At 42.5% G+C, this 17,575-nt stretch overlaps 1 protein-coding gene across 3 annotated transcripts in view; it reads left to right on the forward strand.

The window, feature by feature from the left end:
- flna (filamin A, alpha (actin binding protein 280)) overlaps positions 1–17,575 on the forward strand; it is a 46,395-nt gene that overhangs the window by 12,124 nt on the left and 16,696 nt on the right. For all 3 annotated transcript variants that reach the window (XM_018700145.2, XM_018700147.2, XM_018700146.2), the window contains exons 3-17: positions 6,972–7,223; positions 8,551–8,648; positions 11,228–11,375; positions 11,731–11,849; positions 11,935–12,012; positions 12,230–12,392; positions 12,534–12,734; positions 14,542–14,679; positions 15,551–15,677; positions 15,765–15,901; positions 16,031–16,227; positions 16,349–16,462; positions 16,620–16,763; positions 16,875–16,998; positions 17,331–17,491. In XM_018700145.2, coding sequence (XP_018555661.1) covers positions 6,972–7,223; positions 8,551–8,648; positions 11,228–11,375; positions 11,731–11,849; positions 11,935–12,012; positions 12,230–12,392; positions 12,534–12,734; positions 14,542–14,679; positions 15,551–15,677; positions 15,765–15,901; positions 16,031–16,227; positions 16,349–16,462; positions 16,620–16,763; positions 16,875–16,998; positions 17,331–17,491 — 2,201 coding nt within the window. The remainder of the gene's footprint in view (positions 1–6,971; positions 7,224–8,550; positions 8,649–11,227; positions 11,376–11,730; positions 11,850–11,934; positions 12,013–12,229; positions 12,393–12,533; positions 12,735–14,541; positions 14,680–15,550; positions 15,678–15,764; positions 15,902–16,030; positions 16,228–16,348; positions 16,463–16,619; positions 16,764–16,874; positions 16,999–17,330; positions 17,492–17,575) is intronic.

Raw genomic sequence — 17,575 nt, forward strand, 5'->3', positions numbered from 1 at the left:
ATTAATGATTCCATGTTGGAGTGGCAATATGTAACTTTAAAATCCATTGTACTCAAGATATTGTGTACAGGAGTTCATTGAGACGGACACAAGTCAAATGGAGAATGAATATTGAACTTCCATTCATCAAATTACTAGAAACATGACTGTGAATGAATGCTGATGTCACTACGTTTCTGCAGGGTATGTAAATAAGCCACTGTTTGCTAACAAGCCCACTTTTATCAGCTTTATAAGGTGATAATATGTCAGTGTCGTTTCCGCTTCCCCAAAGTGGCCAAAACATGAGTTAATGCAGATGGAAAACCAAACCAAATGTCCTTGAGTAATTACAGCAATAATGCTAAGGCATCCCCCAAGGCTCCTATAACTGCAGTCGTCACATAATGAGAGAGCAAAATATGGATCCAGTGGGAAATCTAAATAGTTTCTTCAACAAGAGCATGCTTGTGTTAGGGACGTCACATAGCATCAAGTGTAATGTTTCATTTTCAGAAAGGAGATAGAAGTAAGAGAGTGACTATGGTGGTGCAGGGCGGAGAGGAATGTTGGCCAGAGAGTGAGATAACGGAGAGTTTAGCCACCCTGTTAGGTCAAAATGGATCACTTCCTGCCAACTCATTATCATTAGCATAGCTTCCTGTCTGCACAGGCGGAAAGGGGACTGGTCAAGTGGATACTGGGGATTAGCAGAGTGCACATTCGCATTCAACACAGTGGTATTCAGTCTATTGCATTACATCAGAGTTGGAAACCTGCCCCAGCACCCCAAGCCTTATGTTCAGACTGAACAAGCAGACATAAAGCAACATATTCTTTACCTTACTCACAAAAATCTGTAGTTGTTAGGTGAGATATTTAAAGAAGTTGTCCCTTCTGTAATGCAATAACCTACTTTTTTAATATAAAATGTTCAATATTAAACCAAGAAAACTGCACTGGATGATAGCTGTTGTTTGAGTTTTGCTGTGTGCTTTGCATACTGTTATTATGTTACAAGATTTTACCTACAAACAGACACAGCCCAGGTTCTCATGCCAGAAACACGTCTGGAGGGGATCTACTTTTCCAGACCTGAATCATTTTTGCCAGGCCAAGAACTATCAATTACTTGGAAACCCAGACTCTGCTCTTATGGTTGATCATAGTTCTCAGATGTTTCCAGGAAACAAACAGTTGATTAAAGCCGCATGGTATTTATTAAACCTTCCCATTCATCATTTTATGCGGTGCCTGTGTCCTCCTCTCACCTCCTCAGCCTCTATCTTAGCCTGTCGCCGCTCCCCGTTCTCCTCATGTTTTTCATTTTTCTGTCCTTGCCTATCCCCTTCTAACTTCACTTTCTCTCAGCGCCTCTGGTCTCATCACTCAAATGAACATATCTCAGCCCATCCTTAGCGGGTGCTGTTGTCAGTGCAGGCTTTAAAAATGTCCACACACAGCACTTTTCCCTGACTTTTACTCTTTTTCTTTCTTGGCCCTCCACCCCCTCTGCCTCCCTTCCCTTCCCCTCTCCTGTCCTCCCTCCTCCCTCTGTCTGTAACCAGAGCCCAGGGAATGGGAGGGCTGCCAAGATCCAGTTTGCTTCTGCCCTTTTAAGGCTAAAAAACCAGGAGGAACTTTTTTTCCAGCGGAGGGAGTGAAGAGAAGGAGAGTGGAGGGAGGGAGGGAGAATGACTGGAAGGAGTAGAAAGGAAGAAGAGGAAGTGTAGTAGCTCCAGTGTGGCTTGTTGCATGGAGTTAGAAGCGGGAGGGAGGAGAGGTGGGAGGGAAAGAAAAGGGAGCTCCAGGTCAAAGACTTTCAGCTTTTGGATGTTAGAGGCTACAAGCTGAACTCATGTCACAGTTGTAAAGCAAATGTTTCAGAGAGGTTTCTAGGAGTCTGTTTTTTTAATATTTGTAAGTCTTGTGTCCTGTAGTTCATTTTATTTTGTATAACAGGAGCATAATACTAAGGCCAACACTGTACAGGCTCCTCAGTTAAATGTGTGTGTGTGAGAGAGATAAGGGCAGTTTGGAATGTGTAACATTTCCTCACTGTGTTCTGTCTGACTGGGTTTTCTCTCTCGCTTTTTCCAGACATGACTTATTCTTTTAATGTGTGTGCATGTACTGCTACTGCTGCACTTTTAATGTCTGAGAAGTCTGCCAGGTAAATACCAAGTAAATTTGTTTAATATGTACGACATGTACAGCTCCGAGTCCCACTCAGCACAGGACATTTTACATAGCAGGCTTAAGGCAAATATTCTATAGAGAATATTTAGAAAGTAATAGAGCTGGCTACAACATTAATTCCATCCTAATAGCCAGTCAGCTCACCCCAGTTGTAATCAGTAATAGAGTTTATTACAAGATGCAATGTAATGTCACTTATTCCAGTTTTACAAACTTCAGGAAATGTATGTTTACATTTGCTATTGTGTTAAAAATCAGTCATCTTTTTTTTAGAATACAGTCCAACTGATATGTTAATTTGTGGACAAACTCATGTTTGTTTGACTAGCATATTGTTATACACTGCAGTCTCTTGTTACTTATGGGCCGACATATACACAGACAAATATATTTAACTAACTAACTGATTTTATCAGTCTAGTTGCACAGCACGTACAGTAAAGGCCCAGTTATTCATGCATTTGAAAAGTAAAATGATCGTGGCAAAATCTTAAAAGATTTTATTAAAGGTTAAATTCACTGTAATCACCACAGTTGGTGAATGTGAACTAAGTCTGTGTGAATTTTCCTAGTTCAGTTTTTGCAAACTGACTCACAAATTGACACCGTTGACCAAATAGAAACTGTCATAGCTTATTAGCTGTGTTGCACCATTCAGTTTTATATAACCTCCTCTGATGGAGTTGAAACTGCTTCCACAAAAGAGGACTGGTTTGTACAGTACAGGACAGTTTTGAGACAGGGGTCCACAGTATGAATACATCTCTTCAATAAACTGTGTCAACTTAATGACCAAGCTTTTTAATGTCTGGAGAGGGAGAAGGATGCTACCAAGCTCATTGGCTCTGAGACCTAATCTCTTCAATAACAATATTGCAGTTGACTAACAGTAGCACTTCTGATGAGGTCATACGCTATAATAGTTCACCAACTGGTCCTATGAGTTGTTACTACATCACCAAACTACTAGGACTGCATATTTTGCAAAGGTGTGATTGAATTTAGGTTAGTTTTATTTGCAGAAAGATTAATTCATTCTTCTGATAGTCTTCTGATTCTTTCTTATAGGATTTTATCATATGTCATACATGAATCAAAAATAAAGATACCATGAGCGATTGACAGGTGAGAGAGAGAGACCTCAGGACTATCCAGATCTGCTGTGCTGTTTCGTCCTTCGCCTTACAAGATCTCAGGACTAATCTGCTCCAGATGTTGCAGTACAACTTGAATTTTGTGCAGAACTGTTCTCTCTGTTGTGGCTCTTCTCTGTGCTTTTTCCTCTCCCCCTCCCTCTTCCTCCTGGAGAGGCTGGGACCAGGTCAGGCTTTGGGTCAGGGGTGGTGATGATGTCATTGCAATGTCACTTTGTGGGGGGGGGGGGCTCCAGCAATGAGCCAAACACATGAGTCATGGGAGTTTTTGGGGCAAACAGAATCCACAGACACACACGCTCTCTATATGGTAACCTCCACACTCCATCTCTCTCTCGCACACAAACACACACGTTAGTACGAAAGGGTGGGGGGAGTGGGGGGGTGGGGTTGGGGGTATGAGTCAGCATAGGGGGAGTCTGCGGCAGTCTGTGTCCGTATATGGGCTCCGTCAGGCTTAGTGCACTGTGGTCTGCCGGGAATGCTGGCAGATTCCTTGCATGTTTAGTGGCTTTGTGTGTGAGAGGCATGAATCAAAGAACAACACATAACCACACATTATCAGGCCGGGTGAGCGAATTTATGTCCTAACAATATCTGAGAGGAAGAGGGCATTCAAGATCTCATTGTTGCTGTCTGCTGTCCAAACCTGAGATGACACTGGACACTTTTGATTACTGTTGACCCACAGTCAGGGACTGAAACTGTGGGCAGAGGCAAGGTCTCTCTACAACACTGAAAATGGAAGAAAATTCAAACGTGGCAGCTTTTCAGTAATTTTGACTTATTTATAGACAAATGATTATTCAGCTAACTGTAAAAAATAAACTCATTGGTTGAACACTTTGGATTTTTCTGCACATGTCCTGGTTGTGTTGTGGTCCTGTCTTGTTTCTGCTGTGGTGGCTGACAGCCTGTTATGTGACACACCCCTGATCTGCATTCCTGATGCAAGTACTAACCTGTGGTACACATGCACGCACCATTCACCCCTTCCTATCAGCACAAATGATAATTTATAGCTGTCAGTGAGTTTTATCTCTGTCTTCAGGCAACACCCCCCCCGCTCTCTGTCTCTCCTTTACAGTCACTCTTTCCTGCCTCTCTAGTCGTATAGCCTCTTGGTTTGCCTCTTCTTTTTCTTTCCTATCATTCCAAAGCTGACTGAGTTGCCACTCTGTTGCTATAATGATCCAGCTCTTAAAGTTCCCATGGTGATGGGTCATCCAAACAGGCCTTTCATCTGACCCCACTCTGTTTTACCACTGTGCTGAATATATTTTTCCACTGGGAGCAGCTGACATGTCATATACAGCAGGGTTGGCAGCCTTCGAACACATCTCTGTGTTGGAACATAAATTCATGCAGGCAGCCAGCTGAGATAGACTGGGAGATGTCCTAGATGTACCTCTGCATGTAGGCAACAAACTCCTCTAATTTAAAGCCATCTGATGCAAACTGCACATGTGTTTCTGTGCATTACATTTTCTTTTTTCATGACTAAACAGCCTTCATTTCCTGACAAGCTTGTGCTCTGCTCCGCATCTTCATTATGCATCAAATTCCACCACCCCCCCCTTTGGTTTAGACCCCCATCCCTCCTGACCCCATCCTCAAACTCTTGCTGCAGCTTTCAGGCCCTCCTACTGCAGGCTTTAAATATTCAGCCTTTTCAGTAGCCCCAGCCCCCAACCGCAGCCCCAGCTCTCTTATGCAAAAATATCCAGGATAAAAAAAACAGTCATTCAAGATCTCGTTGTTGAGGTTGAGCTGCTGTTACCAGCAATTATTCCAGTCTAGACAACAATAACAAAACAAATTAAGTTGACAGCTATGTGTTTAGTACTGGAATCAGCATAGCCTGAAGCTCTCCTGTCCAAAGATGTTGATGTTTTTTTTCATACTTTCTGCAGCCCTTATCAGAGTATTAGAAAGTCTTAATCAGAGAAGCTGCTAACCGGACACAGTTGCTGTCAGAAGTGGAATTCACACGCATGTCTCTATTAACAGACCCCAAACTTTCCAGACACACCACAGAGAGCAGGCCCTGTCTCTGCATTCTTGATAGTCATCAGAACCTACCCACAGATCTTTACAAGAGCCAGAACTTTAACCCCAGTTTTCCTCCTTAACTATGCTCTAACCACCACCCAGTAGGAGACACACAAACACACGGCTCCACCCTTTCCTCAAGGCTGGACCAGAGTAATCATCCCTCCTGATCAACTGCTTCTTGTGCAACAGTGTGTGCACGGTGTTTATGTTAAGTGAAGTAAGTGTGTGTGTGTGTGTGGTGGTGGTGGTGTGGGGGTATCTTTGTCATGCCCAGGCTAGCTTGTAGTTGCATCACTTTCTCCTGTGCTTGCAGTGGTGTGTGTGGCTCTGTCTGAACACAGGCAGATGCCTCAGATGTAATTCACAGTAGAACAACCACACAGTTTACTGGAGGTACTGTTGTGTCATTATGTTGCAAACTGGACTGGTGTGTGAGTGATCAAATTATTATAATTATTGATTTAGTTTGTAAATGTATGAATCATCCACAACCTTTTCCCTCAACACAACTCATGGCAATACAGAAAACAACATTTTTGCAGAGAATGTACTAAAATAACAGGTAGCACAGGCATGTATCATATTTTGTAATAAAACTGTTTACATTTCTGCTCAGATGTTCCCTTGTGAACATTTATATAACCCTTGTGATATGATTCATCCAGAAAATTCCCTCTACACTTGTCACGATTGTCTGTCTTTCACAATTCATCCCCTTCCACTGATTACTTAAATTGTGTCACACTGAGAAAGTTTGACTCATTTTTAAAGTTTCCTGTTTTTAATGGAGGGTGTGTTACTAAAGTACAGACACTATATTTAAATGAAGTAAATTGAATTGCATTAGTACAGTGAATCAGTCAGAGAGAGAGCGCAAACTAGACCATGGTGTCATTCATGTAGCTATGTTTAACATTAGTGATGAATGATTCTGATTAAATTCATATTTTAAAAACCTAACTAACAGAGTGAGGCAGTGGTATTCCAGCAACTTTTGTTCTCCTCTGTAAAATCACTGTTTTTGTCAATGGAGTCTGGTCTGTTTCTGGTTAAACAAACATGATCTTACTCTTTAATGAAAAGTTCTATCTAGGAATTCTATCTATAATGTTGTCAGACATTTATAATAACAACTTGAGCCCTGTTGGTACCAACAAGCACTTTAGTGGATGTACATTGACCTGGACAATTGCTCGGTGGATTACACTGCAGCATCAGTCATTTACACTCAAAAACATGGTACATTGTAAAAAAAAAAAAAAAATCTAAATGCTTGTTTAACAGCAATGAGATTTTGAAGCACACATCATTACAGATTCTCACTACTGAAACCCTGAGGGTAAAGTAGAAGCTCAAAAGACAGGAGTCCCTCCCCTGGCCAACGGTTTTTCATATAGTTTTTTCTCTTCTCTACATTATTTGTGGTCATTATGACCTGGCTGTATTTTGAAGGAGGAACCTCATTTTATAATTATTTTTGGAAATTTTCAGATTACCTTTCCCCAGTTTTTCAGGTTTGTATGAATGTTTTAGCATGGTAACATGACTTCAAACCTGCCCCCTCTCTCTCCCTCTTGACTCTAGACTCTAAAGCCATCGTGGATGGGAACCTGAAGCTGATCCTGGGTCTGATCTGGACCTTGATCCTGCACTACTCCATCTCCATGCCCATGTGGGACGAGGAGGAGGAAGCAGATGATGGAAAGCAGAAGACACCCAAGCAGAGGCTGCTGGGATGGATCCAGAACAAACTGCCAGAGCTTCCAATCACCAACTTCAACAGAGACTGGCAGACTGGCCGGGCCCTGGGAGCCCTGGTTGACAGCTGTGCTCCAGGTAAGGGAGTGTGTGTGTGTGTGTGTGTGTGTGTGTGTGTGTGTGTGTGTGTGTGTGTGTGTGTGTGTGAGAACATCTTTATGATCCTGTGTCTGCAGACATATTTCTCTGTGCAGAGGGTGGGGACATGTTTTGTGTCTTTCAGGGGTCAGTGGAGATGAAGAATTAGAGTGTGTAGGTGTGTGTGATGAGCATGTGTATCCCCCAAAGCCAGGAGCTGAATTTAACATCAGCCATGTCCTGAATGCTAGAAACATTTACTGTCTGTGTACAACAGTGATTGACAGCTGCAGATCTGAGGTCAGGTCAGGGAAAGCATAAGTGCGTAATTCTCATCTGGGTGATAGAAAAAACTGAGAGCAGGGGTGATGAAGAGCTGATCAGAGTGGAGAGGAGGGGGAGTACTGAACCTCATTACAGTCCTGTTAGATTAGGAGCGGGGAGAGAGGGGGAGCAGGGAGGGAGAAGAGGAGCCGGAGGGGAGAAGGGATATAGGTGAGGGAAAGTGAGGCATAAAGGAGGTTTCTGTTTACATACTCAGGATGTTTGGCATACCTGTGGATCACCAGTAGCCTCAAGTCAGAGATAAGGATTCAACAAAATAACAACCCACAGACGGTAGAGTCAGTTATTAGGAAGTAGAGAAGTAACAGTAGCACACAGACACGTTACCAGGATACGTTTGTGTGATCATGAAGGAATATCATAACATCCATTTGATAAATTCAAGGGCAGACATCATGAGGAGCCACAGAGACAGATACACGACTCTACAAACACTCTACTCTCAAACGCTGATTAGGCATTTTTTGCATTCTCCCTTTATCAGCTGGATGTTGTCAAGGCTGTCTCTTTGGGGTCAACATGTTGGCCATAATTAGACAGATTGGCTGTAACACAAGAAGCTCACGAGAATGTCCCTTAACACAAGAGAAATACCGTGTCTCTATGTTATACTGAGGGTACTTCACACACTGACACGTCTTTTAGTAACAACAAAGTGTTGCAACTTAGGTCCTCATGCTCCCTCTCTTGCACTCACTTAACAAGATAATATTGTCATACTGTGAGTTTTATTGTCATTATGTTTCATGATTTGCCTTGGCTGACATTTGCCAAACAGTGTTAATGGTATGGTAATAATGGTAATGTTGTCAGCTTTTAATACAATTAGTACACCAGTAATAAATGTGCACCATATAATTGCCTGTTATCTTAAAGAATCTCTATATATCATAACATGTTTCTACCTAAATACATTAAATAATGAGTTATTGTCCCACTGCTTCCCATAGTAAATCCACCTCGCCTCATTTCTTTCCTGCAGGTCTGTGTCCTGACTGGGACCAGTGGGACCAGACCAAACCAGTGGACAACGCCCGTGAGGCCATGCAGCAAGCTGACGACTGGCTTGGCATCCCACAGGTAAAATAAGATGCCATTACAGTGAACCAAGAAACGTTTGAATGTCTATGGCAAGAGACGCTATGTTTTCAGTTTGCCTGTCCATCCTCTGTCTCATTCTCCTGAACATGAAATTTTGCACATTCACATTCACTTGGACTCAAGGATGTAATTGGCAAGTAATTAGAATATGGTGTCAAAGGTCAGGGTAACTGTGACCTCACAAAACACATTTTTTGCCATAACTGTATTAATTATGGCAAAATACACTTAATACTTTTCTTAAATTCCTTCAGAGTCTTTATCATGCTGCTGCAGCTTTATATGGTGCTGTATGATCAGAAGCTCATGGTATATTTTTGTGTAAATGATCTTGTTTGCTCTTCATTGAAGTTACTGTTAATGGTGAAGACTCACACGTGAACGAATTGCACAACTTTGCCTCCACCACGTCTCAGTCATTGGGGTTGTGTTAACAATCACACGCTGGCAAATAGCTTGGGTGTTACTGAACACTGTGTAAATAAATTTGACTTTGTGCCAAACAGCTTATTTTTGTCAGTATCTATAGCTGTGAAGGTCCAGTCCACTTACTGGTCCACCACAGCTTCACTTTTTAAGAGAGGTGTTAGCCAGATAATCCTCCACGGCATGAAAGCCATACTGTCCTTCACCACTTGATCTCATCAGTCCTTTTTCAGCATGAGGACATGCAGTGAACCAGGACTTTGGTCAGTCCTGCGTTGCCCATTATTTCACAGTGCTGTAGGAGATAAATTACTTGTGTCTTATACAAAATGAATAGGACTGAACTTCGCTTTGCACCATGGTTAGCATGCTGTGGCCTTGTGTTAACTTAGCCTTGGTTTACCTTCAGTTTTGCCAGACTAGACAAGGACAAACCAGGTAAAAGATAAGCTTAACTAAATGAGCAGATGTGTGATATTCTGTCATCAACATATCTCATGAAAAGGCTAAAACCAACAGTGTGTAACAATATTTCCTGACTTCTCTACCCTGTCTGTTGCACTCAGCTCAGAGCCATCTGGTTCCCACTGAAGATGTAGAAATGGTCACAAATGTATAGTTTTTAAAAACGTTCAGTCATTTCCTAAAACAACTGGGCACAAGCTAGTAGATGGCCTGAGTTCATCCTAAAGGATTTAATGGATCATATTGGCTAAAATAAAGCCAATCAGAATCCCTTCTTATTGCACTCCACTGTGCTTGTGTTGCCGTCCTTTACCACAGCCAGGCTCTACAGCGCAGCATGTCGCTGCATATGAAAATGAAAAGTGGAATGTGAATATGTCAAATTATTTATGTGCACGGTGACTGACTCTTGAGTTCAGACACTGAGTTTGGCAAAATACATCATTTCCCTAAGATACAATGGCAGTTATCATCACAGTGTACAAAACATTCAGGTAGCAACATATGTTATTTTTAGCTGGTGTGGACAGTCCCGACCTCTGGTTAAAATGATGTACATCACTAGCAGTAGATAGTATCAGCTTGAGGTAATTTATATTCATTCTTTGGTGAACTTGACAGCAGGCCAAAATTAAATGTGGCTGTTGACAATTTTCTGTTTTCTCTGCAAACAGGTGTGTGTTGTTAGAAAGACTGGCAGCTTTCCAGCATCTGTATTCAACCAGAGATTGTTTGTGAGGAAAGAACCTCTGCTCAGTAACATCACTGTACAATTGCAAGCGAGCTGTGTGTTGTTGTGGTTTCAACAAATCCATTCTCCCAGTTCAACCTTCCTTAATATCACATCAGTAATTTAAGCTTATAAATTCATATTTTTGAACCAGGAGCTTCATTGCTTGAATCAATTAGTTCATGACAAATAAGATGTCAGATAAAGTTGTTTACAGCTTAGTGTGTCACATATGTAATCAAGTATCGTATCAGACTCAGTATTGGCAGATGTGCAAAATAAAAGCCCTATTTGTTGTGTTTAGGTAAGTGTTCAGTCATGCTCTTTTTCATTGGATTTGTTGGTGGAACATACACATCATGTAGAATGGAATCAACACAGCCTCACCTAAAACCTTTTCATCTCCTGTAGTGTTTTCCCAGAGTGAAAAGGTCAACATTTGATAGGGAGATTTTAAACTGAATTCACCAAATTTAGTTTTACTGTGCTGGTTGGTGGGTTGGGTTGCTCTGGTGAATGTCTCACAGTGTTGGCAGTTGGCACAGTATAGCGTGCTGACAGTTGGCTCTGTGGTCGCTGACGTTTCCGCCTTTGGCTCTGCTTCTGCTAAGAAACTGGCTCTGTCCCTTCCCCTGTCGTCTTTGTGGGTTGTAAACAGACAATGAGCGTGTCTGTATGACTGGGTGCCAGCTGGGTTGCGTGTGAGTTTGCCACAGGTACTTTCTGAGTGAGGTAGATGTTGGTGTGTGGTATGATTTCTAAATCACAACAAAACTCAGTTGACTTATGCGGGTAATTGTCTCTATGGCAACTATTCAAGTGCAGCCTCAGGCTGTACAGATGTAGTCTCACTTCTCTTTCATTAGCAAATATGCAAACAAGGAAAAGACGACCCTCTCATTTGGAAACCTTTTTTCTTCTTGTCTTTGTCTCTAAGGTGATAACCCCTGAGGAGATTGTTGACCCCAATGTGGATGAACATTCAGTCATGACCTACCTGTCCCAGTTCCCCAAGGCCAAACTTAAGCCTGGTGCACCTCTCCGACCCAAACTCAACCCCAAGAAGGCCCGTGCTTATGGACCAGGTATATACACACACTCACATCTGCAGCAACTTCAGCAAGTAAACATATGCAGTTGTATTGAGCCGAGCAGCTGGATCAGTTTAGAGCAGGGAGGATTTACATGTTTACAGCCACAGGCCCAAAAACTGCGAGCTAGTCCAAGAGGTTGGACTCTGGCACCGAGAGGAAATTTAGACTCATCCATTTTCTGTAGATTCCTCTGGATGCTGCCTTAAATTTGACATAGATGTTCAATTGCATACATTAAGTAGGTGCCCAAAGCCTTTTCTGTGTCAATCCAGGATCATATATGATACATACACAGGACTTTTTTAATGCACTGTCCCAACTCTTCTGCCATGTCTTCTGTGTGCAGGTATTGAGCCTGTAGGCAATGTTGTGATGAAGAAAGCCGTGTTCACCGTCGAGACCATCAGTGCAGGAATGGGTGAGGTGCTGGTTTATGTGGAGGACCCTGCAGGACACAGAGAGGAGGTGAGCCACTGGTTATTTTAGCTTTCTTTTTTGGTAATCATGGCATCATAGTTTTTTTTCTTAACTTTCTAAAAACTTCCTCCAGGCTAAGGTGACGGCCAACAATGATAAGAACCGCACCTACTCTGTCTTCTACATCCCTAAAGTCACAGGCATGCACAAGGTAAGCAAAGAGTTTATTTTTATTACATAATCGCAATTAGATACAAAAACATTTTATAAAGAAGATTGCTGCCTGCAGCAGGCAAGAGAAAACATTACCAAATCTTTTCTTTATTAATTCAATTCTTTTTTGAGACTTTTCAAGACCTGCATCGACTGTGTAAATGGGACCTGAGGGTTTGAAACACAATTTTCATTCTCTCCTTTCTGCTTTGTAGGTGACAGTGCTGTTTGCAGGGCAGCATATCTCTAAGAGCCCCTTTGAGGTGGAGATTGGCATGGCTCAGGGAGACTCCAGCAAGGCCACTGCCCAGGGACCAGGCCTGGAGCCCTCAGGAAACATTGCCAACAAGGCCACCTACTTTGACGTCTACACAGCAGGTAATAACACGGACAGTCTGATGGAGGATTGGTTTCTTCACTGTCATCAAACTGAAGATGTCTGCATGGATGAGTTTTACTGTGTGTCTTAACCTGCATTATACTAACTTTTCCCTGCTCTTGTATCCCCTCATCTCTCAGGTGCCGGTGTTGGTGAGGTGGAGGTGGTGATCATGGACCCTGCTGGCAAGAAGAATACAGTGACTTGCAACATCGAGGACAAGGGCAACAGTAGTTACCGCTGCACCTACAAACCCACCCAGGAGGGCCAGCACACCATCTACGTCACATTTGCTGGCGGTCAGATCAGCAAGAGTCCCTTCACCGTCAACGTGGGAGAGGGTAAAAGATACAGATTAGATTCTTTAGCGGTGCTCGTCCTGTATATGTCATATTACTACAACTTTTTTTCTCTGTAAATTACATCAGTGGAAGTCCAGCCTTAATAAGAAAGTCCTCTGTGAATCTTAAAGGCAACAAGAGACAACCATTTTAAAACCTTAAATATTTGCCCTCTCTGCTGTTTTGTTTCTTTAATGCTTCACTGTCTCTTCCTGCCACTCTACTGGATGTTGTGTCCCCTTCTCTTCCCCTCCCTCCTTCCCTTCTTCTCTTTGATAGAGGCCTGGTGGTATCTGTCCTCTCTCTGGAACGGCCTCTTCCTTCTGCTGTCATTTCCTGCTTCCTGGGATCTCTCTTGGGTACCCACTGTGTGTGTGTGTGCACGTGTGTGTGTGTGTGTGTGTGTGTGTGTGTGTGTGTGCGCGCGCGATTGCATGCATGAGTGGGTGAGGCGTGTGTCTGCGTAGATATTTGATTGCGTTATCCTTTACTGTGTTTTCGTGGAATTGCATGTCTTTACTTGCAACTAATTTCCCTGCACAGACTAGCATTATTCGTGTGTTGTGTTGTGTGTGTGTGTGTGTGTGTGTGTCATCTGCTTGTAAAGCTCTAAACTCAAAGTGACTCAGGCATCCACAGTACTTTGTCTCCTTATTAGGAGATTTCAGCATATCCATGAGGAAATACTCTACAAAGAAATTCACCAACATATGTTCACATTTAGATGGAAGCATACCACCAGTAAGCTGCAGTTTGTATTTGCCCACGAAATGGGTGCCTCATTTCTTTCAGCTCACTAGTGGTCTGAGGTTTACACAGTGACACAATTCACAAAGAATTGTATTTGTATTGCATGGCCAGCATTGTTTAAAATATAGCTTCTGGCACAACAATTCATGTTTCCTTGGAATTAAAATAACAGAGTATGTGCTAGTCCTGTAATTAATTTTCACGCTCGAACAGATAACATAGCCTTTAAATTGCACTGGGTGTGTCCAACCCAGACAATTGAAACACTGGAATATTTCTGTACCGCTTTCTAATAAACTACAACTAATGAAATTAATTGCTGATAAATCATTTTAAAATGCTTCATATGTCATAAATATTATTTACTTAATGTGAAAACATTTTGGGTTGATTAACCTAGCAGATAAACCCTCTTATTAATACAAATATTTCTCTATTTGTAATGAATTGTAATTATAGTGGTTCTGCCAAGCATACCAGACCTGTACACATGACCCACTGACATCAAAATAGATTTTTATATATAATTTTTCATATAATAAAATATAATTTCAGAGAATGCCAAGTAGTCCACTCCCTGTAAAATATCTTGTGCTCCCTTCAGTAGTCTCTGTTCCTGTGGGGTTTCCTTTGCTTCCTGCACGCTGTCCAACTGTGACTTAGCAGCTTCTATTTTCAACTCTTTTAATTAGGAGATATGAAGGATACGCCACTTCCTGTGTGGGGATAAAGGCTCACTTCCTCCACTGTGGGCTATGATTTCACTCTGCGGGATAAGATAGATGGATAAGAGACACAGAGGGGTTTGTGGGGTAAAAGGAAGGCGGGAAATGGCAACTGAAAAGCACAGAGAGCTTTCCAGCAACCCTTCATTGTGATGGATGTACCATTCGGATGGAAATTGTTTTGGTTTCATATCATTCACCCCGCACCTCATTCCTCCTCTCCCCACTGAAACTGCCACTGAACTGTGGTCATAATGTTGAAGTAATGATACTGAGCACTGTCTCTGTGTCTGTTCCTTTCTCACTCTTTCACTGTGTGTGTCTCTCCACAGCATGTAACCCCAGCCTCTGCAGAGCTAAGGGTCGTGGTCTGCAGCCAAAGGGCCTGAGGGTGAAGGAGACTGCAGACTTTAAGGTTTACACCAAGGGAGCCGGCACTGGAGAGCTCAAGGTCTCCATCAAGGGCCCCAGTGAGTTACACTGCAATTTTACTTTGCCATTTGATTTATGGACAAGTCTGTGGTAACATCACCATCAGGCAAGGTCTCTTATACTGCAAGTAGATTGTAAACCAGTCTGAGGCAATGATATCTTACAATGAGCCCACAGAGAATTATCACAGGATTCAACAGTACACCACAGGTCTGTGGAGTATGAGCATCTTTCAACTCCTTGTTTTGGATGGATTGTTTAATGGCACTCAACTTTGCTCATTCTCATCAGCTTTATTTCCAGCAACAGCAAAGTGAGGACAAAGTTAGCTACTTGTATTTAGTGCTAATCAGCAAATGTTAGCCAGCTAACATTCTAAACTCAGATGGTGAGCATGGTAAACATTGTACCTGATTAAAAGCATGTTAGCACGGTCACTGTGAGCATATTAGTTAAGTTTGCATTTAGTTTAAAGCACTGCATGGCAGCACACTCTTGTTTAACTCAATCTTTAGCTGTTGTTATTATCATCATTTAAGCAGTTATCATTGGTTGATAATTCTGCCTAAGATCTGCCTAAAAAGCTGCAGGATATTTTAATTTTTTGGAAAAGAAGAGATAAAGGAGTTTGAAAGTCACCAAGCCTTGCTGCAAAATCAGGAACTTGGCAAAAAAATCAAAGCTTCAAGTGTGTACACATATAACATTGTGCATCCATAGACCCTCAGTTCACATGAGGAAAAACTCCCAAAAAGTGTAATAATAATAATAATGATAAGAAAAAGAATAAGTTATGATATGCTGTTTAAAGCTTGCTACATTGCCCCCAGGTGGCCAAAGAATCATACATTTTTGCATGCTGTTAGTTATTATAGCCTGTGATCCTAACATGCATCACTGTGTGTACAGAGGGTCTTGAGGAGCCGTGTAAAAGAAAAGATCTTGGAGATGGTGTGTATGGATTTGAGTATTACCCCACCACACCTGGGACATACACCATCACCATCACCTGGGGAGGACAGCACATCCCCCGCAGGTACACATACTCGTACATAAAAAACAAACACTACAACTGGACTACTGTATCTTGTCATTGTGACTGATCACTCTCTGCTCTCTTTAGTCCCATTGAGGTCAAGATCGGCGCTGAGGCCGGCCAGCAGAAGGTGAGGGCCTGGGGTCCGGGCCTGGAGGGTGGAGTTGTTGGCAAGTCTGCTGACTTTGTGGTGGAGGCTGTTGGAGACAACGTCGGTACACTGGGTAAGTGAGCCAGAGAGACAACATAGATTACACACATCTATGTGTTCTTGTAAGTATGTTAGAGTTGAACCTCAGTCATGCACTGATAGCTCTGCTAAGCTTGCTGTGTTTGTTATTTTCCGTGTTCAGGTTTCTCTGTGGAAGGTCCATCTCAGGCCAAAATTGAATGTGACGATAAGGGCGATGGATCCTGTGACGTGCGCTACTGGCCCACAGAGGCTGGAGAGTATGCTGTGCATGTACTCTGCAACAACGAAGACATCCAGCACTCTCCCTTCATGGCTGAGATTGTCAGCCCACCAGGCAAAGACTTCTACCCTGACAAGGTATGCGCACACCCAGGGGCATGTGCACTTATATCGTGCAAAAAAGTTATTTGTTTTAATGTTTACATCATTTATATCATAGCTTTTTAAGTCTAGAACTGTACTGTATACTTCATTCCAGGTTAAGGCGTATGGTCCAGGCCTTCAGAGCAGTGGTTTGGCTGTTGGAAAGCCCACTGAGTTCACAGTTGATGCCAAGCAAGGAGGAAAAGCTCCTCTGAAGATCGTGGCTCAGGTGTGTATTTCAGCATATGACCAGAAATTTACTGCATGTGTGGTATCATCTGTCTCGGCCCCTCAAACACCTCTGTCTTCATGCTTTTCACACCTTTATACTGTCGATCTGTTCCACTCAGATATTTTCTTGGTATTGTCTTTTTAACCCTACACAGGATGGTGAAGGCACTCCTGTGGATGTCCAGGTTAAGGATAATGGAAATGGCACATACACCTGTACCTACACCCCACGTAAACCTGTAAAACACACTGTCATGGTCTCCTGGGGAGGAGTCAACATACCTGACAGCCCATTCAGGGTGAGTTTACACACACAGACAGACGGCTTGTTTCTCTTTGTTGCTTACACAACCACATTATATCACGGAAAAGTCTCTTTAGCGGTTGGTCTTTTTTTTTTTTAACCACAGATGAATATTGGAGCAGGCTGTCATCCAAACAAGGTGAAGGTGTCAGGACCTGGGGTGGCTAAGACTGGCCTCAAGGCCTTCGAGCCCACATACTTCACCGTGGACTGCTCAGAGGCTGGTCAAGGTAAAACTACATAAAACGATAACTGTCGCACAACTCTGCATTTCTGTTTTACACAACATTTTAGTGTCTTTTATGATTTATATGCTAATGTTGCTTTGTGTCTTGTGAATAGGCAACTGCTAATAACAACTGTATAAGGATGTTAATATGGCACTGTTGTGGTCAAAAAAATTAATTAATGCAGCAGACTTCATTTTCTGTTTCTAGGTTGTGTTTTTATTTACTCATTAGTTAAATTCAGACAATAGAGGAAAAACAGCTGCAGCGACAGCTGTCAAGCCTCAGCTGAAATGATCAGTGTGTCGATGATGACTTTTGTCTCCTCTCCTCAGGTGACATCAGCATTGGAATCAAGTGCGCCCCTGGAGTGGTGGGACCTGCAGAGGCCGACATCGACTTTGACATCATTAGGAACGACAACGACACATTCACTGTCAAATACACTCCTCCTGGAGCAGGCAGCTACACCATCATGGTTCTGTTTGCTGACCAGGTGAGTCTGAATTGTGTGTTCTATGAGTTGAATGAGAGCAGAATGTGCATATGTAGGATTGATGATTGAAGAGTATACTGTGTG

The sequence above is a fragment of the Lates calcarifer genome, linkage group LG6 (assembly GCF_001640805.2).
Source record: "Lates calcarifer isolate ASB-BC8 linkage group LG6, TLL_Latcal_v3, whole genome shotgun sequence".
Lineage (NCBI taxonomy): Eukaryota > Metazoa > Chordata > Actinopteri > Centropomidae > Lates > Lates calcarifer.